The sequence below is a fragment of the Aspergillus lucknowensis genome (genome assembly GCF_044049455.1).
Source record: "Aspergillus lucknowensis strain CBS 449.75 chromosome Unknown BJX67scaffold_6, whole genome shotgun sequence".
Classification (NCBI taxonomy): Eukaryota; Fungi; Ascomycota; class Eurotiomycetes; order Eurotiales; family Aspergillaceae; genus Aspergillus; species Aspergillus lucknowensis.
The window spans coordinates 637517-661558 of NW_027263550.1; the positions used below are offsets into that span (position 1 = coordinate 637517).

Consider the following 24042-nt stretch of genomic DNA (forward strand, 5'->3'; position numbering starts at 1 on the left):
GCTGCTTCTCAATTTTCTAGAGGTGCATACATCCGAACCTCCTAACCAATCGAGTTGAGTGCGAAGTACCTAGGTATAGATGGAGTCCTCCGAGCGAATGAGAAGACTGTTTCTGATATTGGAAAGCATTTCCGAACGGTTGAAAAGTCAGCATTACCTATCTTGGACCCGGAATTCACGAAGGCAGATTCCAAATAAAGTTCAGTGCACCCCCCTCATACGCTGGAAACTGCCCTCCACCGGTTATGCCGAATGGAGCCATCGAGGGATCAAAGGGCAAAGAAAGCCAGTCATCAGCGGGCAAATCGTTAAATGAGGGAGCAAAGCCCAGATCAGGCATTGGATTTGGAGCAGGAGCGTCCATCGTTGGTGTACTGCCCTCGGTATCGGTGTTCAGGGCTGCCATCGAAGAACGTGTAGTACACCCATAGTCGCCTCTCACAGCTTTAGAAGACGCAAGCAGGTTGCGCCGCAGGCGCGACACATGCGTCTCCAACAGCGCAGCATACCGGGTGCTTAAGTGAATATCGTCCAACGCATTGGACTTCAGAGCTTGTATACAGCGCTCTAGGATGTCCAGAGATTCACGCAGCTTGGCCTGGCGCGCCCCGAGGCTCAGGGCTTTCATTAAGAAGATAGACGAACTTGTGACTCGAAGAAAGATGCGAACTGGCGAAAATCGTAATGCCCCAGTTTCGCCCATCTCGGCAACCTTCTGTAAGATCCGACAACAGCCCTCGATTACTTCTTCAATGTATTCATAATCAACTGGGTCGAAATTGGCCGCACGGACTTCTTCAACATTGGGATCACCGTCAGCAAGAACACGCTCCACTACCGCCTGCATACCAATGGAATGGGTGTAGGCTCGCACAAAGTAATACTCGATGAAAAGGGCGTCATAGAAATGTTTTTGGAGCGCTATGAGATGATTAGCCAACAATGTTCTATATACGCCCCGCATAGGTTGTTTTTCCTTACCCTCAGGGCGAAGATGCTCCTCCTTCCATTTCAGCAGCAGCGGGCGAAAGTGGTCCAAGAGATCAATATATCGGCCACTGTGTAATTGCTGCCTGGCAAACTCAGCAGAGAGGAAGAACATGTCCGTCACAGATTTCGCCAGCTTCGTGAGATCAATCCAGGAATCCATAAACCCCAACCACTGAACTCCTGATTGCTTCAGGTCCCTTGATGTCTGTCGGCTTAAAACCGCATGGTTCAAGCTTTGCGGCATCAGCGAGACGCATCCTATCCGCCATGCCAGCTGGTTGATATACACATAAAGGAGCCTCTGCACTCGCTGCCGGCGGAGCTTTATCTGGTCGCTAGGAATTAACCCCTCGTATCCAGAGGACCAGCTTCGCCTTTCATTGTCGGCCTCGAAAATCCCCAGCTCGTGGGAAAGTGATAAAGCAGCACCCAACAGCATCCAAGACATCTGGTCTGACCGCTTAGCGGGCTCGATCATATCCTCCAAAAATCTGTTTTTAGATGATTTGTCCTCTTCCTTGGGCTCTGGGGCCTTAATGATCAGATCCGAGTCCCATCCATCGCTTTCCGGTGGGAAGTGAAGCGACCGAGGGTGCCATTCGGACATTAACAAAAGAGCTTCGATTGTCCCGATCCTTCGGAGTTTCGAGTTAGAGGCCCTTTCCTGTCCAAATATGAGCCGTGTAACAATCTGTTGGCAGTGTTGCCAAAGACGATGGTGAATGAAAAAGTTCCTCGACTCGCCACCCGGACCAGGTAAGACATGATATCTCGAGGAAAGCATCAGAATTGTGCAGCAAAGCACAGGGTCGCATGTGACCAGTTCACGATGATGCTGGTGATCTGCATAGAAATGAGTCAAGATCGGTGACAGGGAAGACATGTTCTTAAAGAACCTGAGTAGCAGAGTTAGATTATGTGTACTAATGACCCGCGTGCATGTTTAGGGCACCTACAGATCAATAAGTGTAACGGCTTCCCTTGATGTGAACCACCCTATCATCACGAATCGACATGCTTCCCAGATACCGAGTACCTCGCTCGATGCAGGAGATATTTCGACGGGACGAGTTGCCGTAGACAAAGTGTTGGGTGAAGCCATCGAGTGCATTCGACTGAATGGGCTTCCGCGGCTTGCCTCATACGGGCCAAGGGATGACGTATTCCCCGACTGTACAATCCGCTCAGTCAACGCAGCGTCTTGATCGTGTGCCGCCGCCGCCTCGAAGAGAATATTCAGCGCGTCGTTCTCACTCGATACAACAGTCCGCAACATCGAGTTGTCCAGCGTCGAGGTCGATTGCTGCCGGATATGACGCTTCCCTGAAGTATACGAATGATGGCTAGTTATACCATTTTCCAAGTGTTCGTCAAGATTGTTCGCCGGCGCTGGACCATGCCGCACTAGTCTCTCCTCGTCATCGAGATGGGCGCTGCTCGACAATCTTGGACGCGTGCTCGGCAGGGTCGAAGCACCATCTGCCTGCGAACTAGAATCTATTTCCCGTCAATTTTCCAGAATCAGGATACAAACAACGCTGGGTCACGGACCTCTCTTTTTCCTCCTCTCCCAGGCCCTGGTCTCACTGAATACACATTGTCTTTGCTCTCTTCGGCACTTCGCACACGGCGGTCCCATAGGGGACCCATCTGGAAGTTCGCCCAGATCGCATTTGGCTTTCCTCTGGCGGCATGGAATGCATGCCTTGTAGGTACGCTGGTACGTCCGATCCGACGGATTCCCGGCACGCGAAGGCTTTCTGACTTCCATGTCTCCAGCCACGGAAACTAACCAATGAACCCTTCAGGAAATGTGAAATTACTCATCCCACCTTGAATTTAACCCATGACAGAGATAAGCCGGAGCTGGTGGCTATTTCCTTACCGTTGCTGCTGCTTCAGGCTTGAAAGGACAAGGTGACAGAAAAGGCGCGAAACAGCCGTAAGTACCCGAGGCGCAAAATACCCGTTGTCCTCCCCACACCGGGGGGACCGTTTAAAGAAACCACAAACAGAGCACAGCCAATGATCTTTCATCGGTCGATACAAAGCAATAGAACCTGAAGGAAAAGAACAGAACCGAAATCATCAAGATCCCACGGTCAGTTGAACGCAGAAAATCGAAACAAAAAAAAATTGACAAGGGTGGGATTCGAACCCACGCCAAATTAATGACGCGGAAACTTGATTATCAAGATGAGGGATCCGAATTAGGAAACCTTAACCGCGCGCCTTAGACCGCTCGGCCACCTTGCCATTTGATTGGTAGTACTAATACTTGGTAAATCGCTTAATATTCCAAATCATCAAACCACAATATGAGCCTGAGGCAAGCATCTGGCTTCGATTCGTCCCTCCAACGCGCAACAGCAGATTCAGAGGAGCAGGCGAATGCCAAAGTTTTCCCATTAGCTTGCACGATCCTCGCAATCGAAAACTGCAATACGGTAAGGAAACGGTGTCTGAACCTCCCACAATTTTCGATACATATATGGCCATCCTGCGATTACATATAAACTAATATATAAACTAATTCGCGCATGAAGGACACAATTATTCCGTTACTAATGGCACATGGCAAGCGCGTCGCATCGAGTATACTACGACTAACCCGATATCCCCAACAGTAAGATCCATAGGGCGAGTTTTCCCTTGTCTGCGTGTGCCACCCACAGGACTTGGACTGGGTGGGTGGCTTGGTCGCCGGTAGGGCTGTGGGAACAGCCGTCCCGACTTGGCGGGCTGGGAGATGAGAGTGTTTTGCGGGAAACCAGCACATGAACTGCAGCATAACTAATGCATTTGCCGCCTGTGGCGGAAGCCCTGGCAGCCACAAGGAGGAGCCCGAGGAGACCTTCCCCCCGCCCCTCTAGGTCCAGCAAGCGGGACACTTACTCGCCGCCAGTTGTTCCGCACCATGTTTCACGAGACTACCTTGCACTTGCTGCAGAAAGCTGAAGATAAGCTGTCGCTGGGAGTCACTTAGAATCAAATCAGCATGATTCGGGGAATAGTGATCGCCAGGGACTCACATCTTCGACGAACACAGAGTGCAGACATGGCTAACTTCATACAGCTAGTGCAATCTGCATCACAGACGGTGGATGAAGATGGGGACGGACGGCACCCGAGCCATGCCAAAATCGTAATGAAGGCAACATTTTTGACTCAGAATTGAAATATACCATGTCACCAGGACACGAATGAGATTATTCCTCAAAAAACCTGCTCCTGAGCACAATCACGCTCAACCGTCCACTAGTGTGCCTGGACTCTGGAGACTGAGGAGAAGGGTGGCGATGGATCGCGCACAGCCAGCAAATCATTTGAAAGACACAAAACCTTTTCGGGCCCCTTGAGAACTCTCAGGGCTGGCTGCCTTGTTTTTCATCTCTCTCACTGGCCGGGGGTTTCCTGCGTGTGCCTTGCAAGAAAAGCACTTACTTGCATTGTCATGTGGTTATTGGATGGTTAAAAAGACCGAGCCAAGATCCAAGCTTGAACTGTTTGTCGGGGCACCAATGTGCCCACTACAGTAAGATCAGCAGGCTTGGCTTGTACTCTGCACAGCTCTCGGCCTCGGACTTGGGCTCCAACTCGAGTTTCTTCCAGGACACCAAAAGGCTGAAGGGGCTATTTATGTCTCCCTCTCTCGCAGTAGGGTGAAGACTTTTCTCTCTGGAAGCAATCCCGTGAGGCTTGCCAGAGTGGACGATGTGCCTGTGCGCGAGTCTGGCACGTTGCCAACCCCAAGCAGAGCATGTTGCTTGCCGATCTGCCAGAAGAGATCCTCCACCACATCTTCTCGAACCATTTCTCTAAAGACAACCATTCTCTGGCGCTTCTTGCATCCCTCAGCAAGAGATTCAATCGAATCGCGACCCCTATCCTGTACTCGCACGTCACACTTGGCGTAGAAGACGGGGATGAATCACGCAAGGTAGCAATTTACTCTGTGGTTTGAGACGTTGGAGTTTCTGTCGACTGTGGCTAATCTCACAAGGTGCGGCGGTTTGTCATGTCCGTGTTCTCCAACCCTTATCTTGCCCAGTGCGTAAGGTCGCTCGAACTCAATGCGCTCCCTTGGGTCTCGCATCAGTCCTTATCCCGTCGTCGCAAAGATATAGCGGAGCGAAACGTGGCAAGGGACATTCTCGGTCGTCCTGACAGGCTGGACATGTTCAAACTGGCAGCCGTGGTGCGTCGGCTCCCACTTGTGGACGAGCACAAACGCCATTGGTGTTCCGAGTTGCAAGAATCCTCCCCGAGCTTGGACGCACTCATTGCCCTTGCTTTTGTATTCCTTCCCGACCTTTCGAGGCTGGAGTCGAACTGGTCATCGAACCCAATATTTATCTGGCGCATGTTGCCTGAAACGTATAGCAGCAAGGTAGATTCGAAGCTCACGGCCCTTGCCCTGAGAAATCTGACCCATCTGAAAGTCAATTCCGAATTCCCGTGTGGCAACTCCTCTGAAATACTTCCATTTTTTCAGATGCCTTCACTGGCACATTTCTTTGGTAGCAACTGGGGGCCGATCAGGCGGGATGGCTGGTTTGACGGAGCTGAGAACGGCACGGTGGAGGACCCAGAAAGTGACGGAAAGATTCGAGAGTCACCAATCGTTCACCTTGAGCTTCGCCACTGCAGCATCGATTCATACAGTTTGCAAACCATTGTCCAGAAATGCCTCTCGGTAAGAACCTTCATCTTGCATCGTGATTGGGACCCACGACTGCACGTGAGGCTCCCAGCAGATTCCATCACCAAAGCACTTCATCCGCTTCGAGGTACGCTGGAAAATATTGCACTTTCTTTCGAGCCCGGCATTTATATCCATCAGGAAGGAGAGGTTTACCCACTGGATTTTTCCCACTTTCCTGTCCTCACGAATCTTTCTGTTGCGGTTGGCTACATTATGCACGACCCGCAGGACTTTGATCCCCCTAGGTTCTCCCAAAATCATGACTCGGGAAGCGGACGAGACAGGCTTATTGACGTTGTCCCCCTTCACGATCGATTGCCAGAGTCGCTGGAGGTGCTACGAATTGGAGGGTTTAGCACACAGCCGCAGATGCAATATCTAATTGACGATTGCTGTCGGCTCTTACAGCGTCGCTCTCAATTTCCGCGGCTGCGCGAGCTATGGATCGAGGCATCTTTCGATGAACCTGATAGTGCTTTTGATACGAGAGCTCTTCGGCTCAAAGCACACAGTGCGGATGTGCGACTGCGCGGGATTGATAATACTGAGATTCCTTTCAGAGACACAGACGATTTACATACCAATGCAGGATATAACTGGGGCATGAATGGCGAATTCAAATGGGCCACAAAACTGTTTTGAAGGACAGGTACAGCTTCCTGCAAACCAACGAGGCAGATTGATACAAGCCACATCTCGCGGGGAAAGAATGGTGATTTGGCATTCTTATGTAATACAACTCATGACCCCGACTTTACGACGGATGATCCCGACCAACGATGTTATATCACTTACTCGGCCGATGCAGGGCTGAGGAGTATCGCTATTATATATGATGACTATCCGGACTAGAAGCAGCCGTGCCTCAGGTGCACCGATCTTCAGCGCCGAGACAGGTAACTTATATATCCCAGGAGGACGCGTCTGATGGGGAGCCTGTACATAGCAGGCGTTGGGGTTAGATGGTGGCAGAAAGGCCTAGGGCTGCAATTTCGAGCGGGCTCCCGGTGGGCAGAGCTTGATTCTTCTGACTACAATAGTACCTGTCTTGGGGGGCGTGATTGTTACAGCTGAAAGTATATCACGCCATTATCTTGTTTGGAGATTTGTTAGTTCCCAGAAGCGAGGAATTGCCAGCACGATTGGCTAGGGTACTGTACAATGCCGCTTTGTATGGAGATAATATTCGCACACGGGAGCCGGTTGAGGGTATTATTCTTCACACCTTTAAACGCTTTGAAAGTGCTGAAGCCCGAAGATCAAAGTCTTCCGAAGAGCGAGTGAATCAAATGCTGCACATCGACCTGGGCAGCTCTTTGAAGTTGGGCCCAGATTCAATCTCAAGAAGACGTCGTGGAACCTCGGAAAATCGCGGGAATTTGCCCGCCGGCACACGGGTATTGGGGTGGCGGAACTCATTCCGCCACCCCCTCATACACTGGCTCATCGAGACTTATGAACATTGGAAGAGCGTTCCTCGGCCCAATCCCCAGATTGTCATCGCGGCCTCCCAGCGAAGAAAAGCGCGTCAAGATGACCTCCAACCCGAAAGTCACCCTCTACACCTACTTCCGGTCCTCCTGCTCCGCCCGCCTCCGCATCGCCCTCGCCCTCAAAGCCATCCCATACACCTCCATCCCCATCAACCTCCTCAAAGGCGAACAGTCAAGCCCCGGGAACAAAGCCGTGAACCCCTCCTCCACGGTCCCCACACTTATAATCGAGACAGAATCGCAAACGGTGACAATTACCCAATCCCTCGCAGCCCTCGAATACCTTGAGGAAGCCTTCCCAGGTCAAGGCACGCCTCTCCTCCCGCCATCCTCCGACCCGCAAGCTCGCGCCCTAGTCCGCACCCTCTCCGCCATTATAGCCTGCGACGTGCAGCCGGTCACGAACCTGCGGATTCTAAAGCGCGTGGCGCGCTTCGGCGTTGATCGCGCGGCATGGTCGAAGGGTCTGATCGAGGATGGGTTCGCGGCCTATGAGGCGATAGTCGCGCGCTCTGCTGGGGCCTTCAGTGTCGGTGATAGCATCTCAATTGCGGATGTATGTTTGATTCCTGCCGTTTGGGGGGCAGAGCGTGCAGCCGTGGACTTGGCGAGATATCCCACCATCAAGCGGATAGCGGCGGCACTGGAGAAGGAGCCGGCTGTTAGGGAGGGGCATTGGACGACGCAGGGGGATACACCGGATGAGTTCAGGACCTGGTCTTCTTTGCTTGAAGAGTGAGTGCATGTAGGGCTAGAGTTCAATAATTCGGTGTCAAGTGTGGGTGTGATGTCTATATCTTCCATTCCTATTTCATTGCTAGCCAGCTCATCATAATCCGAACCCTCAAAATTGGAAGTCAAGCTTAACAGCGGGCAGGATGGTGCCAACGCAATCTCCAAATCCTACGTAATTCCCCTCCGTCCCTGCCGCACCGCGGAGAATTACAGTGTCCCCATCTTCAAGGAAAAACCGCTCAGAGCCATCAGCTAGCTTAATGGGGGTTTTCCCGTTCGTCTGCTCGAGGAAACTCCCCTCGGTCTGCTTATCCGTGCCGGAGATCGTGCCACTCCCTAAAAGGTCGCCGGTGTTTAGATTGCAGCCCGTGATTGTATGGTGAGCCAGCATCTGGGGAAATGAGTAAAGGAGGTTCTTCGCATTACTTTGCGAGATAACGGTAGGCTTCCCCCCTGCATTAGTGACCTCGACCTCGAGTGGGATATCGTAGGCGTTCTCGGCGCGCTTTTCACGCAGGTAGGGAAGGAGAGAGTCCCTGTTCCCGGGCTCTATGCCCATGGTGCGGAAAGGTTCGAGTGCATCGATCAAGACAACCCAAGGGGTGATCGTTGTGCCAAAATTCTTTGCATTGAACGGCCCAAGTGGGACATATTCCCATGCTTGAATGTCGCGCGCAGACCAGTCGTTCATTAGTACTACTCCAAAAATGTGGTCTTCGGCCTCGTTAATGTGAACAGGCTTGCCCAGTTCGTTGGGCTGAGAGACGAAAAAGGCCATTTCCAGTTCGATGTCCAGTTTCTTGCATGGAGAGAATGTTGGAATCTTGGGGTTCGAAGCTGGGTTCGTTAGAATTTGGCCATTGGGACGGTGGATGGAAGTGCCGGAAATGACCACGGACGATGCGCGGCCGTGGTAAGCGACAGGGAGGTGCTTGTAGTTTGGCTGTAGTGCGTTATCTGGTCCACGGAAAAGAACCCCAATGTTGTAGGCGTGATTCAAGCCGGCATAGAAGTCCGTATAGTCGCCAATCTGCATAGGGACGTGGTTGGTCACCTCAGACAGCGGCAGCAGAGCTTCCTGCTGAAGGGTGGCATTGTCCTTGAGAATTTGGGGAAATTGCGTGTTCGAGCTGAACACCTTCTGGATGTACTCTCGAACCTGCCGGTGCATTGGCCGTCCGAGAGCTGCGAATGCGTTCAAGGTAGGCTGGCTGAAGACGTTTAGATGGGGCTGGATGATGGGGAGCTGAGAGAAGCCCTCAGCCTGGGTAAAAACGCTCAGGTCCAGGGCATAGTCTCCGATCGCGATTGCAGGGACTCGCGATGCAGTCTTGGATGACGAAATGATGCCAAATGGAATGTTGGCCAGAGAGAAGGGCGAATTCTTGGGGATCTGTAGCCAAGAAGTCATTATGGCGGAAAGTCGCGGAGGGAAGAGTAGTTCGAGGGGATGAGATAGGAGGTGAGAGAAGGACAAACGGAGAGGACGAAACAAGAATTAAAACGGCCTGACAGGAAATCTCAAGGTGTTCCATGGAGGAGGAGAAGCGCTGACTGCGGAAAGCACCCGCGCCCGCTTATTCCCGGCTGTTTGCTGCGGTCTTCGATTTCCGCGGTTGCCTCTCACGGACAAAGACGTGATTGTCCCCCAGCTCCCTCTTGCAGGTTCCTGCAATCTCGGTCGGCAGACAGACAGGGCTCCCGTGAAGCCTCTATTCGGTTCCAAGTGCTCTCAGAAGTGCTATATAGACTGAGCCTCGACTCTACACTCCTCAATACCACGGAACGTTGAAGACCACACAGCCAGCATGCCGATCACCGAATTCTCATACAAGGATCCGTACTGCTACCAAAATGGGTTTGATTCTTACCATGAGTGCGTCGCTAGTTTCAGCCTCGGGGCATAGTTGTTAAGCTGACCTTTGCAGAACTGAAGCCATCGAAGGTGCTCTCCCTGTAGGCCACAACTCCCCCCAAAAGGCCCCGTACGGTCTGTACGCCGAGAAACTCTCCGGAACAGCGTTCACTGCTCCTCGGCACGAGAACAGACAAACATGGGTTTATCGCATCCTCCCTGCAGCAGCACACGAGAACTTCGTCGAGGAGGATGTCAACTCATACCACACCCGCATGACGACGGAGGCACACAAGCTCCATCACATTCCCAATCAGCTCCGTTGGAACCCATTCGACTTGGACAAGTCTGTTGATTGGGTTCATGGATTGCACCTCGTGGCTGGTTCTGGGGACCCGACCATGAAGCATGGTCTCGGGATTCTACTCTACGCTGCCGGTAAAGACATGGGGAAGGAAGCTTTCTACTCCGCGGACGGGGACTTCCTGATTGTTCCCCAACATGGCGTGTTGGACATTCAGACCGAACTCGGGAATCTGGTAGTTCGTCCCAATGAGATTTGTGTGATCCCTCGTGGTGTAAGGTTCGTATTACTCCAACTTTATTTTCATTAGCACATTGTACTGACAAAACAGATACCGTGTTACGCTACCTGATGGCCCTGTGAGAGGGTATATCTGCGAGCTATACCAGGGTCATTTTCAGCTCCCCGAGCTTGGACCCATTGGATCCAACGGTCTTGCCAATGCGCGGGACTTCCAAGCTCCCGTTGCCGCTTTTGACGATGAGGAGCAACCATCAGAGCACCGCCTGTACAGCAAGTTCAACAATCACCTCTTCTCTGCTCGCCAGGATCACACCCCATTCGACATCGTCGCGTGGCACGGCAACTATTACCCCTACAAGTACGATTTGGGGCGGTTCAATACCATCGGCTCCGTTTCGTTCGACCACCCCGACCCCTCCATCTACACCGTCCTCACCGGCCCATCTGATCATGTTGGTACCGCTATCGCGGACTTTGTCATTTTCCCACCCCGGTGGTTAGTCGCGGAGAAGACTTTCCGCCCTCCGTGGTATCACCGCAACACGATGTCCGAGTTTATGGGTCTGATTAGCGGTAACTACGATGCAAAGACGGGAGGTGGCTTCCAGCCTGCGGGTGCAAGTTTGCACAACATCATGAGCGCTCACGGACCAGACTCGGATGCGTTCGAGGGGGCTAGCAATGCGGACTTGAAGCCGGTCAAGGTTGGTGAGGGTAGCATGGCATTCATGTTTGAGAGGTGGGTATCCGACCTTTCTATTCTGATGTTGAAGTTACTAATTTATGGTCAGTTCTCTCATGGTTGGTGTGTCGGAGTGGGGACTGAAGACATGCCAAAAGGTCCAGGAGGAGTACAACGAGCACAGCTGGCGGCCACTGAAGAGGCATTTCGAAAACCCCAACAAGGTTTAGGTGATTGAGTATCTTGTATATGCAGTATATGCGATTTAATCCCTTTAGCAATATACCGGCCTTATGAATGTCAAAGTATTATCGTTATCATGAATAAAACGCTAGTGTCATAAAACTAGTCAAATCTTCTAGAACCCGGGATACACCAAAAGATTAAAGCCAATGAAATAACTTATTCTAGCTGCATACTTGAATAACTCTACTGATTACCCTCAGCCTCCTTCCTAATCGCCTCCTTCACGATAGCCCCACACATTTTTGCGTACGGATTCGTCTGCACTGCCATTTGCTGCGCAATTTTATTGCCATACCGTCCTCCAAAGAAGAAATCTCGACTCGCCATCTCCTCGAGCCCGTCTGACCCTACCTCCTTCAGTCTCCTCGGAACACCCTCGACATTATCCGCCTCCTTAAGTTTCCGAGACACTTTCAGCAGAAGGTACGCACGGTGCGTGTGCGTATCCGCCAACAGTCGCGCCTGGAGTGGTGAGACCGAGTCTGCGGGTGAGCGCGGCGTGGACAGGTTTATTGCTGTCCCCAAGTCGGAGAGAAGAGCAGAAACGTAGGGTGCGTTCGACTCCGTAAAGAGATGCGTGTCTGTGTTCGTGTTGTTTTCGGACGAGGTTGGGGATTCGATTAACATCCGCAACGCCTGAGCGCGATTTGCGTAGGCGGCGGGGTATGTTGGGTGTGCTGTGATTAGGATGTCGAGCTCTTTGATTGCGGATTCGATTGCTTCGCGGGTGGGGGTGGTTGATGATGATAGGGCTGAGATTATCTCTCTCTCGTGGGACTGGAGGAAGCTGAGTTCTCCGGCGGGGATGTTTAGGTGTGTAGGGAGAGGAGGGAGGGTAGAGTCGATGTTGATTGCGGAAGATGGGGAGGACTCGGCATCGAACAGGGCTTGGAGGACGGCAGAGTCGTTGGTTGTGAGGGATGGTTTAGAGGGCGTGAGTGTTGCTGCGGCAGACATCGTGATAGTGTAGACTCGATGATTACTTTGAGTACTGGCATGAGAGAGAATAAGGCTCACGAGGATAAACGATGTTGATGAGTTGATGAGAGTAACCGCATGTCATGTGTAGAGCTTTTGGCCGGATAGTTTCCGGGCAGAGTCGGATGTTTCGAGATTCCCGGAATCATCTGCGCCCAAACATCCGCCTCCAGCCGACTCCATCCTCTCGGATTTGTTTGGCTTGCGTCTCACCGTCACTCGACCTCGATGAATAATGGCTCGAAGCTGATATGGCTGCCATGGGGCCGGGTAGTTGTAAACGTGTCCGACATAATCCCTCGACTTGGTCTATAACAGGACCCTTGTCCTCCCAAAGCAGCAGCTTTTCATCAAGAGCATCATCAACACAATTTCAAAGATCAGATTAGACCCTCATCTTGATCAGATAAGAATAAAGAAATGGCACCCTCAGCAATCTCCTCCAGCCCCCCTTCCTCTTCAGCAAACCTCCCCTCCTCCATTGCCAGCTACCGCGGCTACGACCATGTCCACTGGTACGTCGGAAACGCCAAACAAGCAGCATCATACTACATCACCCGGATGGGCTTCAAGCGCGTCGCATACCGAGGCCTTGAAACAAACTCCCGCGCCATCTGCTCCCACGTAATCCGCAATGGCACCATCACTTTCGTTTTGACCTCCCCGCTCCGCTCGCTTGACCAGATCGACCGTTTCACACCGGAGGAGCAGGAGCTCCTTAAAGAAATCCACTACCACCTCGAGCAACACGGGGATGCGGTGAAGGATGTCGCATTTGAAGTTGACTCGGTTGAGGCCGTATTCGGTGCTGCGGTGGCGAACGGTGCGAAGGCCGTGAGGGACCCGAGAGCCATTGAGGATGCGGACGGACGGGTTGTGACAGCTACAATCCAGACATATGGACAGACAACGCATACATTGATTGAGAGGGGGAGCTACCGTGGTGTCTTTTTACCCGGGTACCGAGCCGAAGCTGGTGCTGAGGATCCGGTTGCGTCGCTTCTACCGGATGTCCTCCTTAACCGGATCGATCACTGTGTGGGGAACCAGGATTGGGATGAGATGGATAAGATTTGCGAGTAGTATGTTCTCCTCCCCAGCTTGCCGTCTCACAGCAGGGGGAAAGAGCTAACAAGATATAGCTACGAAAAAGCCCTCGGTTTCCACCGCTTCTGGTCTGTTGACGATAAGCAGATCTGCACGTGTGTTAGCCCTAACTTCTTTCATGATGGCGACACTGATAATCGTGCAGCGAATTCTCTGCCTTGAAGAGCATAGTAATGGCCTCATACAACGAGATCGTGAAAATGCCCATCAACGAGCCCGCAAAGGGCAAAAAGCAATCGCAAATTGAGGAATACGTCGACTTCTACAACGGCGCCGGCGTGCAGCACATTGCCCTCCTAACGGATAATATCATCCGCGATATAACGAATCTGAAAGCCCGCGGCGTCGAGTTCATCAAAGTACCCGACACTTACTACGAGGATATCAAGATTCGATTGAAAAAGGCTGGCCTGAAGTTGCACGAAGACTTCGAGACGATCAAGGCTTTGGATATTTTGATTGATTTCGATGAAAATGGGTATCTTTTACAGTTGTTCACGAAGGTAGGTTTTCTCTGCTCAAGCGTTACCTGTGAGACAGAACGCTGATTGCGGTGCAGCACCTTATGGACCGTCCCACGGTGTTTATTGAGATCATCCAGCGCCATAACTTCTCTGGTTTTGGAGCTGGAAATTTCAAGTCTTTGTTTGAGGCCATTGAGCGAGAGCAGGAATTGCGTGGGAATCTTGTTTAGATGTCCCAATCTCATTTGTAGTTTCAATCTCTCTTCTTCTCGTCGCATAAAGTACTTCTATTATTATCCTGTACTTGCTTAGCTGATATCCGTCCTACATTAAACCCCGAATTGCTTTATTTAACAGATCAACTTCCACTACGCTCCATTATACCCTGTAGAATTCCCGGGGAGAACTGTTCTCGATTCTGTTCTAACTAGTGCTTAGTACGTTCACGAGAGCCTAGTCTCTTCACAGCCATTTCTGTGCTACTTCTTCTTCGACGAGCCCGGCGTTGTCCCTCCGCGCCGCTTGTACTTCCGTGGATCTACAATGAATTAGCACAAACCCTAAAACAAGCCAAAATTCGAACCAACACACCTTTCCTACTCATAAGGGTCTTGTTTCGTGTCCCCTTTCCCCCTTCCCAGAACCCACTCCCGGCCTTGCCGATTAGATATGAACGACAGATTCCACAGTTCTCGGGTCGGTATATTTGCTCTCGGGAGCAGAAACCGCTGTACGAATTAAGATTAGCCGAAGAGAGACCAAGGAGGATGGAATACTCACCAGATCATGCGATTTGCATGCTCATTTGGGTGGTCCGTGGCTGCATCATGGCATCTGATAAACCTAGGTCAGGATTGGATGAAAGGTTGGCATGGCAAAGAGATACATACTTGTCGCAAGGAAAGACTTTGGCACAGCAGCTGAATCTATAGAGACGTTAGATATTATCAAACAGGAAGGTATGGAGGAGGTACCTGAACCAACGGTAGCTTTTGCTGTAATGCATGCATCGACCGCGACGGGGCAGTTCCTGGCCGGCCACGATACCAAGTGTCTCTTTTGGCTATCAAGATAATCAGTTGATGCACTTCGGTTTGATAGCGCAGGAGTGCGCACCTTCTTCCTATTCGGTGCACGGTCTCGAGATGTGACTAGAATTAGAGATGAGTGCATGACACAAATCATTGCTTCTCTGGTAGGCACTTACACGCGGCGGATCCGACTTTGAGGAATTTCACCTCAGGGACCTTGAACACTACAGGCTCTCAGTGACCGTTAATCTTTTTTTAAAGAAGAATATGCGCACCCATTTTACGATGACATTGGCGGCAGTTGGCCATAGCGCTCTCTCCACGGACTGCAACGACGCCAGGGCCAGGGAATGTGGTTGAGCATTCAGCGCATGTAGGAATAAACCCACTAGCCAGACTATTTCAGCTCTATCTCAGATAAAGTCCGCAAGTTGACTTACCTCGGGAGAAGGTCTACAACTGTACACCCATCCAGGTCGAGATAACCGGCGCGACTGGCATTTTGGTGCATAAGCAAACGACGAAACCCTGGCACGATGAGCAATCATCCTTAGCTGCGTAGAGGAAAATAATGAATACCGATACTCATGCAGTTTGAGCATTTCTTGCAAATCTCGATCTTGGGAGATAGTTTGCCACTGCTATCTCTCGTCTGGGGAATGCTCCGAACATCTAATGGCTCCTTGCATCTATCACACCTGACCGTGATGTAAAGTCCGACAAGTTCGAGAAGCTCAATGCCGTAGAGCTCCAGGAAGGGAAATGACAAAGCCACGCCATGCTCGGTGCTCGATTCCGGCAGATCTTGGATCGGTGCACCGCCATCCTCTTCGTCGTCTGAGTACTCATCTTCTGTTGTGGTGACTTCCGTCTCTTCGCTCCCACTCCCATGGTCGCCAATGGTCCACTCCGGGGGCCGCTGGACGATATGAAGATGCGGCTTATCATCATCAAGAATGGAATAATCCATTACCTTGGACGGGCGTGACTCTTCTAATACCAGCTTGTCCAGCTCAGGCTGTTCCGGCTCACGGATGTCAACTACCGTCTTTGCTAAGTTGTGCATATTGCTCGCCAGGTAATTGACTTGCGATATCAAGTTCAGCTGAAGGTTATGCTTTAGCCACTGTGAGAAACCCACTTCAGCAGCATGGGCCTCCATGCTATGGACTCCTTGCAACTCAACGGAGCTGTGCTCGATGGGATAAAGCTGGGGCACCGCGAGCTTGACAGTCTTAACAGATCGTAGAGAAACCGGAAGTCGGTCAACTTTGGTGGGCTGGATGGGTATTATGAACGACAGCCCGCCACTAGCTTTGTGGAACAAGGGTAATCTTCCAAGGCGCGCTTCAAGCTGCTTCGTCTCAACTGCTCTCCGCTTCTCAGCCTGGGCCTTCTCTTCCGGCGTATAAACTGGACGTGACCTAGCATCCGAAGGGGCACTAGACTCTTGTTTCCAGTCAACCATGTGAGGCACTGCTAAGGAATTTGAGTCATCCACTAGAGGTTCGCTAGGGACTTCCTCCTTTCTCCCAACGTTGGGAACAAACTTGAGAGTCGGTCCTCTTTCGGTGGTGGTAAGTAGTCGCTCTAGGTGTCGGTCCAGGCTATTCATCCAGTTGAGCAGGGTGCCACGTCCACCCATCCGCAGCGAGCTGTCCACAATGTCGTCGAACCCCCTCGACACATTCTCTTGGAAAGCGGCTTCCATTTCGGGGTTAGACACTTGCAGAGAAGGCCGCCCGCGCGCGGGATATGTATGGGGGACGTGCATAATACATTCTAAATGCTGGAGTTCAAAGGGAAAGTCTGGATCCGAAGGGACCATCCCAAAGGATAACGTGGTTCCGGACTCATCAGTGCTCTCAGTGGGACGGAAACGTCGTCTGAGTTGGTTGATCTGGTACTCCCTTGGATTCGAGCTCTCTGTCTGGGGGATGGGTCTGCGGCTCGCACCGGTGCTGGAAGGTACCGAACACCCTGACAATGCCATGTCCAATTTAGTGGGACGGGATCTAGTGCTGACAGGATGGGAGGAGGAGGAGGTGAAACGGGACAAGAATCAAGATGTTCTCTACTGATTAGGTAATATGAGTTCGCTTGGTTCCAGCAGACATAGAGACAGTTCGATAAGTTACATATATAGCTGTCGACCAGAACTGTGTCTCTGAATGAGTCAACGTGGGTCACGCCGAGGAGGAGCAGTGATGGAGAGTGACTCGATTCGCCTCAGTTGGATTTCTTGGGATCTCCAAAATCTTGCACTAAGCCAGATCGGGAATACGACGGCACCGTCTCCTGAGGCAGCAACATCCTTCTCCATCCTTGATCGTTCCACAGCAACTCATCTTCCACATCCCCATCTCCGTTCAGTATCCTTCACCCATTGGTCGTTGGCCACTCAAGATAGATATAAAGAGACAGATCTCGTTTTCCGCCGCAGTCAAAATAAAGCTGAATAAGGTCGCCGTTCTGGGAAGACTCAAGACGATTCCATGAACCGAGCTCGAAGGACTCGGAGACCATGAAACTCGGCAAGGGGTGCTGTCGGTCTTCGATACCGAATGTTTGCCAAGCTGCTCAGGGGTGGTCTGGATTCTTATGAATATCAAACCTCTATGTTGTGAATCGGCGATACCCATGGTCTGACCCGGGAGAGCAGCTTCCGGAGCTGCCAAGGAATCCGTTCTGAAGGAGAAGCGCAGATGAGCATGAAACACCTGATGATTTGAAACTTGGTTCCGGGAGAAGCAGTGGATGCCTACCAGAGCTCAGCTAGAGACCCGTCAATCATCGTCGCCGGATTCCTTCTGCTCTTCGATGTCTCCCTCAACTTCTCACCTCCCCTCTATGAACCACCGACCAGATTTCATCATGACTTCCCCGATCTTGGTCAGCTCTTATGCCCTTTTTGGGGCCCTCGTTGTGATCCTATTCAATGTCGCCCGCCAGCTATTCTTCCACAACAGGAATGAACCGCCTATGGTCTTTCACTGGATCCCATTCTTGGGCAACACGATCAGCTATGGAATGAACCCATACAAGTTCTTCTTCTCTAACAGGGAGAAGGTCGGTAATGTTCTAACATATCTGAGCTTTTCTAACAGATACTTGATCAGTACGGCGATATTTTCACGTTTGTGATGCTCGGAAGAAAAACCACTGTCTACCTAGGCATCAAGGGTAACGACTTCATTCTCAACGGAAAGCTCAAGGATGTCAATGCGGAGGAGATCTACGGACCGCTCACCATCCCTGTTTTTGGATCCGACGTCGTTTATGATTGTCCCAATTCCAAGTTCATGGAGCAGAAGAAATTCGTCAAATTTGGCCTCACGCAGAGTGCCCTAGAATCCTATGTACAATTGATCGAGAAAGAAGTCCTTGATTATCTGAAGACATCGCCTCGGTTCAAAGGTAACTCTGGCATACTGGATGCTCCTGCTGCCATGGCGGAGCTTACGATTTTCACTGCTGCTGTTGCACTGCAAGGAGAGGAAGTTCGCAAGAAGCTCACCACGGAATTTGCCGACCTCTACCACGACCTCGAGCAGGGATTTACTCCAATCAACTTTGTTATGCCGTGGGCTCCCTTACCTCAAAACCGCAAGCGAGATGCCGCCCATGCGCGGATGCGCGATGTGTACATGGAGATTATCAAGCAACGCCGCAGCAATCCAGACATCCAAACCTCCGATATGATATGGAACTTGATGCACTGCACGTATAAGGACGGGACACCTGTACCAGACAAGGAGATTGCCCACATGATGATTACCCTTCTAATGGCTGGGCAGCACTCGTCTTCGTCGATTAGTGGCTGGATTGTACTGCGACTTGCCTCAGAGCCTCGGATCCTTGAAGAGCTCTACCAAGAACAGCTCAATAACCTCAAATATGACAATCGCACAGGGCTTTTCGAGCCCCTCCAATATAAGGACCTCGATTTCCTTCCTCTCCATCAGAACGTCATCAAAGAAACTCTCCGACTGCACTTATCTATCCACTCAATCCTCCGCCAGGTGAAGAACCCAATGCCGATCCCCGGCACATCCTACGTTGTTCCCCCGAGTCACGTCCTACTCGCGTCTCCCGGTGCGACTGCGCTCAGTGAAGAGTACTTCCCCAATTCCAACGTCTGGGATCCACACCGCTGGGAGAACCAACAACCTGACGCGGGTGAAGAAAATGGGGAACTAGTTGATTACGGCTACGGCGCTGTATCCAAGGCTACAAACAGCCCGTATCTGCCGTTCGGTGGAGGTCGTCATCGTTGCATTGGGGAGAAATTCGCATACGTCAACCTCGGTGTTATCGTCGCCACAATCGTGCGCAATTTGAAGTTGTACAATGTTGATGGGAAAAAGGGCGTTCCTGAAACAGATTACTCGTCCATGTTTTCTGGGCCTTTGAAGCCGGCTGTTGTTGGATGGGAACGGCGGTTTCCTGAGAGTTCGTAGCCATCCCATTAATATCCTGCTTTGCCCTGTGTTTCCCGTCTGGCTAGCAATTCGTGTTGGTTGTACCTAAGGCGCCTCGAGACACGACGCAGAGTATCGGATGCAACCTGGTGTCTGAGGGTCAGCACATCGGGGGTCATCTACCTACTTTTAGCTGCATGAGACTAAGGCAAGACAAGGTTGAGGCTGAGGGGTGCCAACTCAGTACCCTCCTTCACCGGGAATACGGTTAATTTCTGGGGAGCGGTGGCATGCACATGATTAGACACGGGGAAGTGGCAAGGACAGGACTGGTTGGACGATGACATGAATACAACATCAGACATCTAATATCTGTTGGATTGTTGGATAGTTACTGAATGTGACATTTGTCAGCTGCGAGAGCCTGAAGAACGAAGAGAATCAAGGCGTAGACCGACTGTAATTATACCCTCTATTAAGGACGCTGCCAACACACACGATCCGGTGACCCTGAGATCAATCAACAGCAGATCCTGAGTTCGCTCAGTTTCAACTCAGAGTACAGCCTCGATGATAAACGCCATCCCCCATCTCTCACTGATGTGGTCGTCCACGTGCGGAGATCACCTTATGGTAGTCTCTGTCTGGGGACTGCTCTTTCCGTCGACAACGCAAAATGACGAAGCGAGGGAGGCATTTTCTCCTCACCGCAGGATTTATTCCCAGGAATCACGTCGAGTCTCGGCTCTCATCGGCCGTGTGTTTCTCTACCCTCCATCACGGCGACTCCGATGCGAGATGTGACAAGGGACCTGAGGGGAAAGTACTGTACGTAAGCCGGTGTAATGGAACAGAACCTGACGAGCAATTTCAATCAGTTACGCGGCCTTTTATCGGCAGAGTTCGACTTCATGCTGCCGTGAAGGTATCTCTTGATCTCGTCCAGTTGGCCATTCGCGTCCATCGCCCCAGGTTGTCTTTGCTCGTGCTCAGGCCGCATTTCTGTGCCCGTTCTTCTCCTACCACTTATTTGATAACTTGAAATTGTGCTCGAACGGGTTGGCATAGAATCGCCCATTCCCCATGTTTTCGCCGCCGCCGTTGTGACCAGCGGGCCGAAGCTTCGGCGGAGAAATATAGAGTTAGGGCTCGCTTTTCCAATGCAAATGATCCATAGTTTGATGGAGATATGGCTGTTAAGATACTACTAATACTAGTACAGCCTTCCCTATCATGTGTCCAGATACAAGTGGGACTACGCGTAGATCTGTTCTTGCCATTCCAGTACATGACTCCATCGCGCTTGCCTCGCAGATGCCATCGAGCAGCCGCTCACAATCTCCTTAGGCAACCGCAACCGACCCGTGCCACACGGAATCCCATTGTCAAGAAGGTCCGCTGAAGTTGTATCAACAGCAGATGGACCGAGTCCCGGCCGCTTCGTGGTCTTCGCCACCGCCGCTGAGACGGGACTGAGGAAGGTCGCGCAGATGCTACCTGGGGATCTTCGCCTTCGCTCCATTTCCCTTGGAGCAGCACAGACTTTAATGAAGGACCGATACAGTCGATCAATAGCCTGGCACCACCACCCGACTACTCTGATCCAACATGAGACGTACCCCGCCTAATAGAACCATTGTGAAGGAATTATAAAACCTGAGCGCCACATTGTGTGCCAACAGGCCATTATGCTTGACTTTGGGGAGCAGGACGACTTCACCCTACCCCAAATGTTCCACATCCCCGGGATCATTGAGCAGCATCGTGATACTCCCATCCCCAACAAGGAGCCCACGCCAGGTTTGAGAAGTATTTTTGTCCTGCAAAAAGCCCATTTCTCCTTGTCTCGTACGTTGGAGTGACTCATGAGGTGGCTCTAGGTTTACAACCTCGCTCTCGATTGCCATCTCGAACCCTGCACATGTCCCCAGTCTTCATTGATGAGAAGCGCCACAAAGCTCTTAATCGATACGGATGGACCATCCATCCGTCAGCCCCATAGCTTCCTGGTGATATCGATTTCTTGCATCAAAAAACCAGAGCAAGTCGGAAAGAGTCTCTACCCTGCCACGCCCCTTGTTCTGGGAATGGGCGATATGCCTCAAGGCTCTAGGCTCTCCCTCTGCCGTCCCGTTGAATCCACGGTGAATTTTTGGAACTAAATACAAACTATCAAGATAGTTCACGCCTTGTGGTGCAGTCGGTGCTGCGGCCAGTACCTCTGCATATATGCGCCAGATTTGCCAGGTGGGTATGAACTCGGCCGAACAGTGTCGTTTTCGAACGAGGACGGGGAAAGGAAACTCGAAGGCAAGACTAAGTCAAAGAATCCATGACTTTCTCACCCTTAGATCAAATAGCCTTTTACCCGCCGGTCCTTAATGTGGCAGAAGAGAATGAACCGCATGCGGCTGCATAGATACCACGGACGCCGATTGAATCTTGACGGACTCGAACAATGGCTGGACGATAATGCGAGGTTATTAGGACAGGAGGCGAGGGGTCGCGGCACGACTGTGCATACTTCTCCAGGAATACGTCATTATCTAGGATTGTGAACAGGAATGCAACAATTTTGAAAGTAAACCTTGACGAGGGCAGGGCGGAATGGCTGAATCTGTCGGCTACGGCCAGTATTTGAAGGGGAAAGCAAAACGATACACTAGAAAGGCCTCCTAAAACAGACATATGAAGAGATGCTTAAGAATATGAAAAGGTATGGAATCTATCCAGGGAGGGGCGCCATATTTAAGTCCCTGACCAGAAAGAAATATGGGGATCCCCACCATATCTTCTAGATCCCTATGTCACTTTGGAGACCTTTTCTCCTGCAGATTCCATGCAGGTTCTCTCTTTATCGTGTGGGCTTCATACAAACGGCCAATATATCGCTGCGGGCCGACAAAATCGTTGCTTCTATCTGATCAAGCTCTGATATGCGCTGCGTCCCATAAGCTGACGAGTTATGAATATGAGTAATGAATTCTGAGTCCTCATTCACATGGAGGCGAAACAATTGCAGACCGAGTAGGGTGGGCTCATGGTAGCTCGCTGGCCGGATGTATGTGGAGTGTAGATGCGGCTGTCGGCCCAACTGCCGAGTGAACGAGGTGGGCTGCCGTGTCGGACGCAGTCTGACCTGCTGGGGACTTGCGGACCAAGTCATCAAATCCTGACTGAGGGAACCTCTCAGCTCGAGAAGGCGACGAGGGTCTTTCCAGTCATTGACGTGGAACTAGGCCTTGAAGGTTTGTGCATTCATGCCTGTTCAACACGCAACGAACACACTTCTGCTGACCTGATTCACGGGCTCAGCGAGGGTTTTTCGCTAGTGGCACCGGTCGCATGGTTGGCGACCTGAGGCGCTGGCATCAATCCAGGGCGTGTGATCCTTCAGCTGTTTCATGCAGCAGGACGTCCATCACGTGATTAAATCTCACCCAGGCTGCTTGTTTCCTCTCCGAACTTGAATGGCGCTCCTCGCCCTGGAGAGATTTCGCTCCCTTTTGAAAAGATGGTCCACCTCCGGACAACTGCATCCGAAACGACCTCAAACGTCCAGGAGATCCTCAGGACCTCGTTTTTCGAAGTGTCAAAAGACCCCAAGCCCCAAGTCAATTTTACCCAATCACGATACGGATAGCTCATACCAATTCTGGCGTTGGGCTGGAGGGGGATAACTCCTTCAATTTTCCATCAATCGTAACCCCTGCGGATTGAGTTTTTCCCTTCTGCGGGGGAAATTGAATGAGCCGTTTCCACTTTGCTCTCGCTCGCTGGCCTTCGAACATTCTTCCATCCTTCCATTTCCCGACACATCGTGCCGCCAAACCCAACCAGACGGAAGGACTCCGCATCCTTCGACCTTCCAAGGTAATGTGGAGGATCCTCCGAGCTCCGGATTCGACGTCGAACCACTCGTCTTTTCGTCTTTGCTCCCGTTTTCGTTCTGGATGAAAGGCGACGATCAGGAGGCCACCCCTCGCAAAAGTCGTGGTCGTCCACTCGAGGAGGTGACAATGCGGGCTCGACGCGAATTACCACCACCGCCAGTGCAGCACCACGGTTCCCCGGTAAATGAAGTGAGAACATCGAGTTGATGATCTGCAAAGTGATTGGCACTGGCAAGTGAACTGTCACGGAATGCCGACTCACCGTCTTTCTTCGTATTCGGCCGGTACCACTAACCATGAGCAGTTAGCGGTGTTGAAAAATGGGGGAACGGTCAGGATCCGTTTTCAGGACGACGCCTTTTACATCCAAAACAAGTTGTATTGAACGCATGTCGAGTTCTCCCATTTTTGTCTCAAACTTCTTTTGACTATCTTCTCTCACCCAGGTGAGGGCCTCGGTAGAATGACATCAAGCAGAGAGCTCATGTCGAGATCCTCTGTGTATCGTATGCTGCTACTCACAACCGGAACATGACCCTTCCTCGAAGGGTTGGCCATTCTCAGTGGAGGAGTAAAATTCCACAGCCACAAAACACAAGAGACCCTCCCGATGAATCAGGCCTTTGGCTCAGGGCTCCTCTTGTTCATCAACTCCCTGTCTGGGGGTGACTGTTCCTCTTGAAGCTCTGTGTTGCGTCCGATTCTCAGGATTTACTGAGGAGTTGATGATCAAACGGAGGAGGTGAGGACTGATTCTGCGCGTCGAAGAATAACGTGCTCGCGCCAGAAATCACGTATTCAGACATGTCCGCGAGGTTGATCTGCCGCTGTCTCCTTGAAATTCTCGAAGGACAAAATAGTCATGACGCCAGAGCGGAGGCGCTCTTTTCCCCAC

At 51.4% G+C, this 24042-nt stretch overlaps 9 protein-coding genes and 1 non-coding gene across 10 annotated transcripts; 5 read left to right on the top strand and 5 right to left on the bottom strand.

Annotated features, from left to right (window-relative positions):
- Positions 1–175: 175 nt before the first annotated feature.
- On the bottom strand, positions 176–2761 carry BJX67DRAFT_370357 (putative C6 transcription factor; the record flags this gene model as incomplete). Its single annotated transcript, XM_071030909.1, has 4 exons — positions 176–921; positions 982–1886; positions 1947–2487; positions 2542–2761. The coding sequence occupies 4 exons, from the start codon at positions 2759–2761 to the stop codon at positions 176–178; spliced, it is 2412 nt and encodes an 803-aa protein (XP_070889446.1).
- A 366-nt stretch (positions 2762–3127) lies between these two features.
- BJX67DRAFT_t31 lies at positions 3128–3246 on the bottom strand. The gene has a single exon. It is a non-coding gene; the product is annotated as a tRNA-Leu (tRNA).
- A 1213-nt stretch (positions 3247–4459) lies between these two features.
- Positions 4460–6744, top strand: BJX67DRAFT_285440 (uncharacterized protein). Its single transcript, XM_071026717.1, has 2 exons — positions 4460–4930; positions 4994–6744. The coding sequence occupies exons 1-2, from the start codon at positions 4751–4753 to the stop codon at positions 6335–6337; spliced, it is 1524 nt and encodes a 507-aa protein (XP_070889447.1). The 5' UTR covers positions 4460–4750; the 3' UTR covers positions 6338–6744.
- A 484-nt stretch (positions 6745–7228) lies between these two features.
- Positions 7229–7927, top strand: maiA (maleylacetoacetate isomerase MaiA; the record flags this gene model as incomplete). Its single annotated transcript, XM_071030910.1, has 1 exon — positions 7229–7927. The coding sequence occupies one exon, from the start codon at positions 7229–7231 to the stop codon at positions 7925–7927; it is 699 nt and encodes a 232-aa protein (XP_070889448.1).
- A 44-nt stretch (positions 7928–7971) lies between these two features.
- fahA (fumarylacetoacetate hydrolase FahA) lies at positions 7972–9437 on the bottom strand. Its single transcript, XM_071028376.1, has one exon. The coding sequence runs from the start codon at positions 9332–9334 to the stop codon at positions 8033–8035; it is 1302 nt and encodes a 433-aa protein (XP_070889449.1). The 5' UTR covers positions 9335–9437; the 3' UTR covers positions 7972–8032.
- Positions 9438–9582: 145 nt separating this feature from the next.
- hmgA (putative homogentisate 1,2-dioxygenase (HmgA)) lies at positions 9583–11336 on the top strand. Its single transcript, XM_071028377.1, has 4 exons — positions 9583–9799; positions 9852–10361; positions 10414–11064; positions 11117–11336. Exons 1-4 carry the CDS (start codon positions 9732–9734, stop codon positions 11235–11237), a joined length of 1350 nt encoding a protein of 449 aa, XP_070889450.1. The 5' UTR covers positions 9583–9731; the 3' UTR covers positions 11238–11336.
- hmgX lies at positions 11293–12281 on the bottom strand. Its single transcript, XM_071028378.1, has one exon. The coding sequence runs from the start codon at positions 12208–12210 to the stop codon at positions 11437–11439; it is 774 nt and encodes a 257-aa protein (XP_070889451.1). The 5' UTR covers positions 12211–12281; the 3' UTR covers positions 11293–11436.
- A 194-nt stretch (positions 12282–12475) lies between these two features.
- BJX67DRAFT_345830 (4-hydroxyphenylpyruvate dioxygenase family protein) lies at positions 12476–14167 on the top strand. Its single transcript, XM_071028379.1, has 4 exons — positions 12476–13313; positions 13374–13433; positions 13484–13841; positions 13898–14167. The coding sequence occupies exons 1-4, from the start codon at positions 12652–12654 to the stop codon at positions 14030–14032; spliced, it is 1215 nt and encodes a 404-aa protein (XP_070889452.1). The 5' UTR covers positions 12476–12651; the 3' UTR covers positions 14033–14167.
- Positions 14084–16915, bottom strand: BJX67DRAFT_284673 (uncharacterized protein). Its single transcript, XM_071026714.1, has 10 exons — positions 15413–16915; positions 15274–15361; positions 15109–15221; positions 15010–15057; positions 14919–14953; positions 14777–14865; positions 14693–14728; positions 14583–14636; positions 14394–14530; positions 14084–14340 (listed from the first exon to the last, which is right to left on the bottom strand). The coding sequence occupies exons 1-10, from the start codon at positions 16824–16826 to the stop codon at positions 14282–14284; spliced, it is 2073 nt and encodes a 690-aa protein (XP_070889453.1). The 5' UTR covers positions 16827–16915; the 3' UTR covers positions 14084–14281.
- Positions 16916–17707: 792 nt separating this feature from the next.
- On the top strand, positions 17708–19293 carry BJX67DRAFT_378437 (cytochrome P450; the record flags this gene model as incomplete). The annotated part of the gene is made up of 2 exons (XM_071032341.1): positions 17708–17902; positions 17953–19293. 2 exons carry the CDS (start codon positions 17708–17710, stop codon positions 19291–19293), a joined length of 1536 nt encoding a protein of 511 aa, XP_070889454.1.
- Between the last annotated feature and the right edge of the window lie 4749 nt (positions 19294–24042).

Bases quoted from the DNA above. Each gene is read 5' to 3' on its own strand.
- BJX67DRAFT_285440 (XM_071026717.1), top strand. From the start codon at position 4,751: ATGTTGCTTGCCGATCTGCCAGAAGAGATCCTCCACCACATCTTCTCG. The intron at 4,931-4,993 runs GTAGCAATTTAC...TAATCTCACAAG, and splicing joins ACGGGGATGAATCACGCAAG to GTGCGGCGGTTTGTCATGTC.
- fahA (XM_071028376.1), bottom strand. From the start codon at position 9,334: ATGACTTCTTGGCTACAGATCCCCAAGAATTCGCCCTTCTCTCTGGCC.
- hmgA (XM_071028377.1), top strand. From the start codon at position 9,732: ATGCCGATCACCGAATTCTCATACAAGGATCCGTACTGCTACCAAAAT. The intron at 9,800-9,851 runs GTGCGTCGCTAG...TGACCTTTGCAG, and splicing joins GGGTTTGATTCTTACCATGA to AACTGAAGCCATCGAAGGTG. The intron at 11,065-11,116 runs GTGGGTATCCGA...ATTTATGGTCAG, and splicing joins ATGGCATTCATGTTTGAGAG to TTCTCTCATGGTTGGTGTGT.
- hmgX (XM_071028378.1), bottom strand. From the start codon at position 12,210: ATGTCTGCCGCAGCAACACTCACGCCCTCTAAACCATCCCTCACAACC.
- BJX67DRAFT_345830 (XM_071028379.1), top strand. From the start codon at position 12,652: ATGGCACCCTCAGCAATCTCCTCCAGCCCCCCTTCCTCTTCAGCAAAC. The intron at 13,314-13,373 runs GTATGTTCTCCT...AACAAGATATAG, and splicing joins ATGGATAAGATTTGCGAGTA to CTACGAAAAAGCCCTCGGTT. The intron at 13,434-13,483 runs GTGTGTTAGCCC...ATAATCGTGCAG, and splicing joins GACGATAAGCAGATCTGCAC to CGAATTCTCTGCCTTGAAGA.
- BJX67DRAFT_284673 (XM_071026714.1), bottom strand. From the start codon at position 16,826: ATGGCATTGTCAGGGTGTTCGGTACCTTCCAGCACCGGTGCGAGCCGC. The intron at 14,729-14,776 runs GTACCTCCTCCA...ACGTCTCTATAG, and splicing joins AAAAGCTACCGTTGGTTCAG to ATTCAGCTGCTGTGCCAAAG. The intron at 14,637-14,692 runs GTATGTATCTCT...TAGGTTTATCAG, and splicing joins AAAGTCTTTCCTTGCGACAA to ATGCCATGATGCAGCCACGG.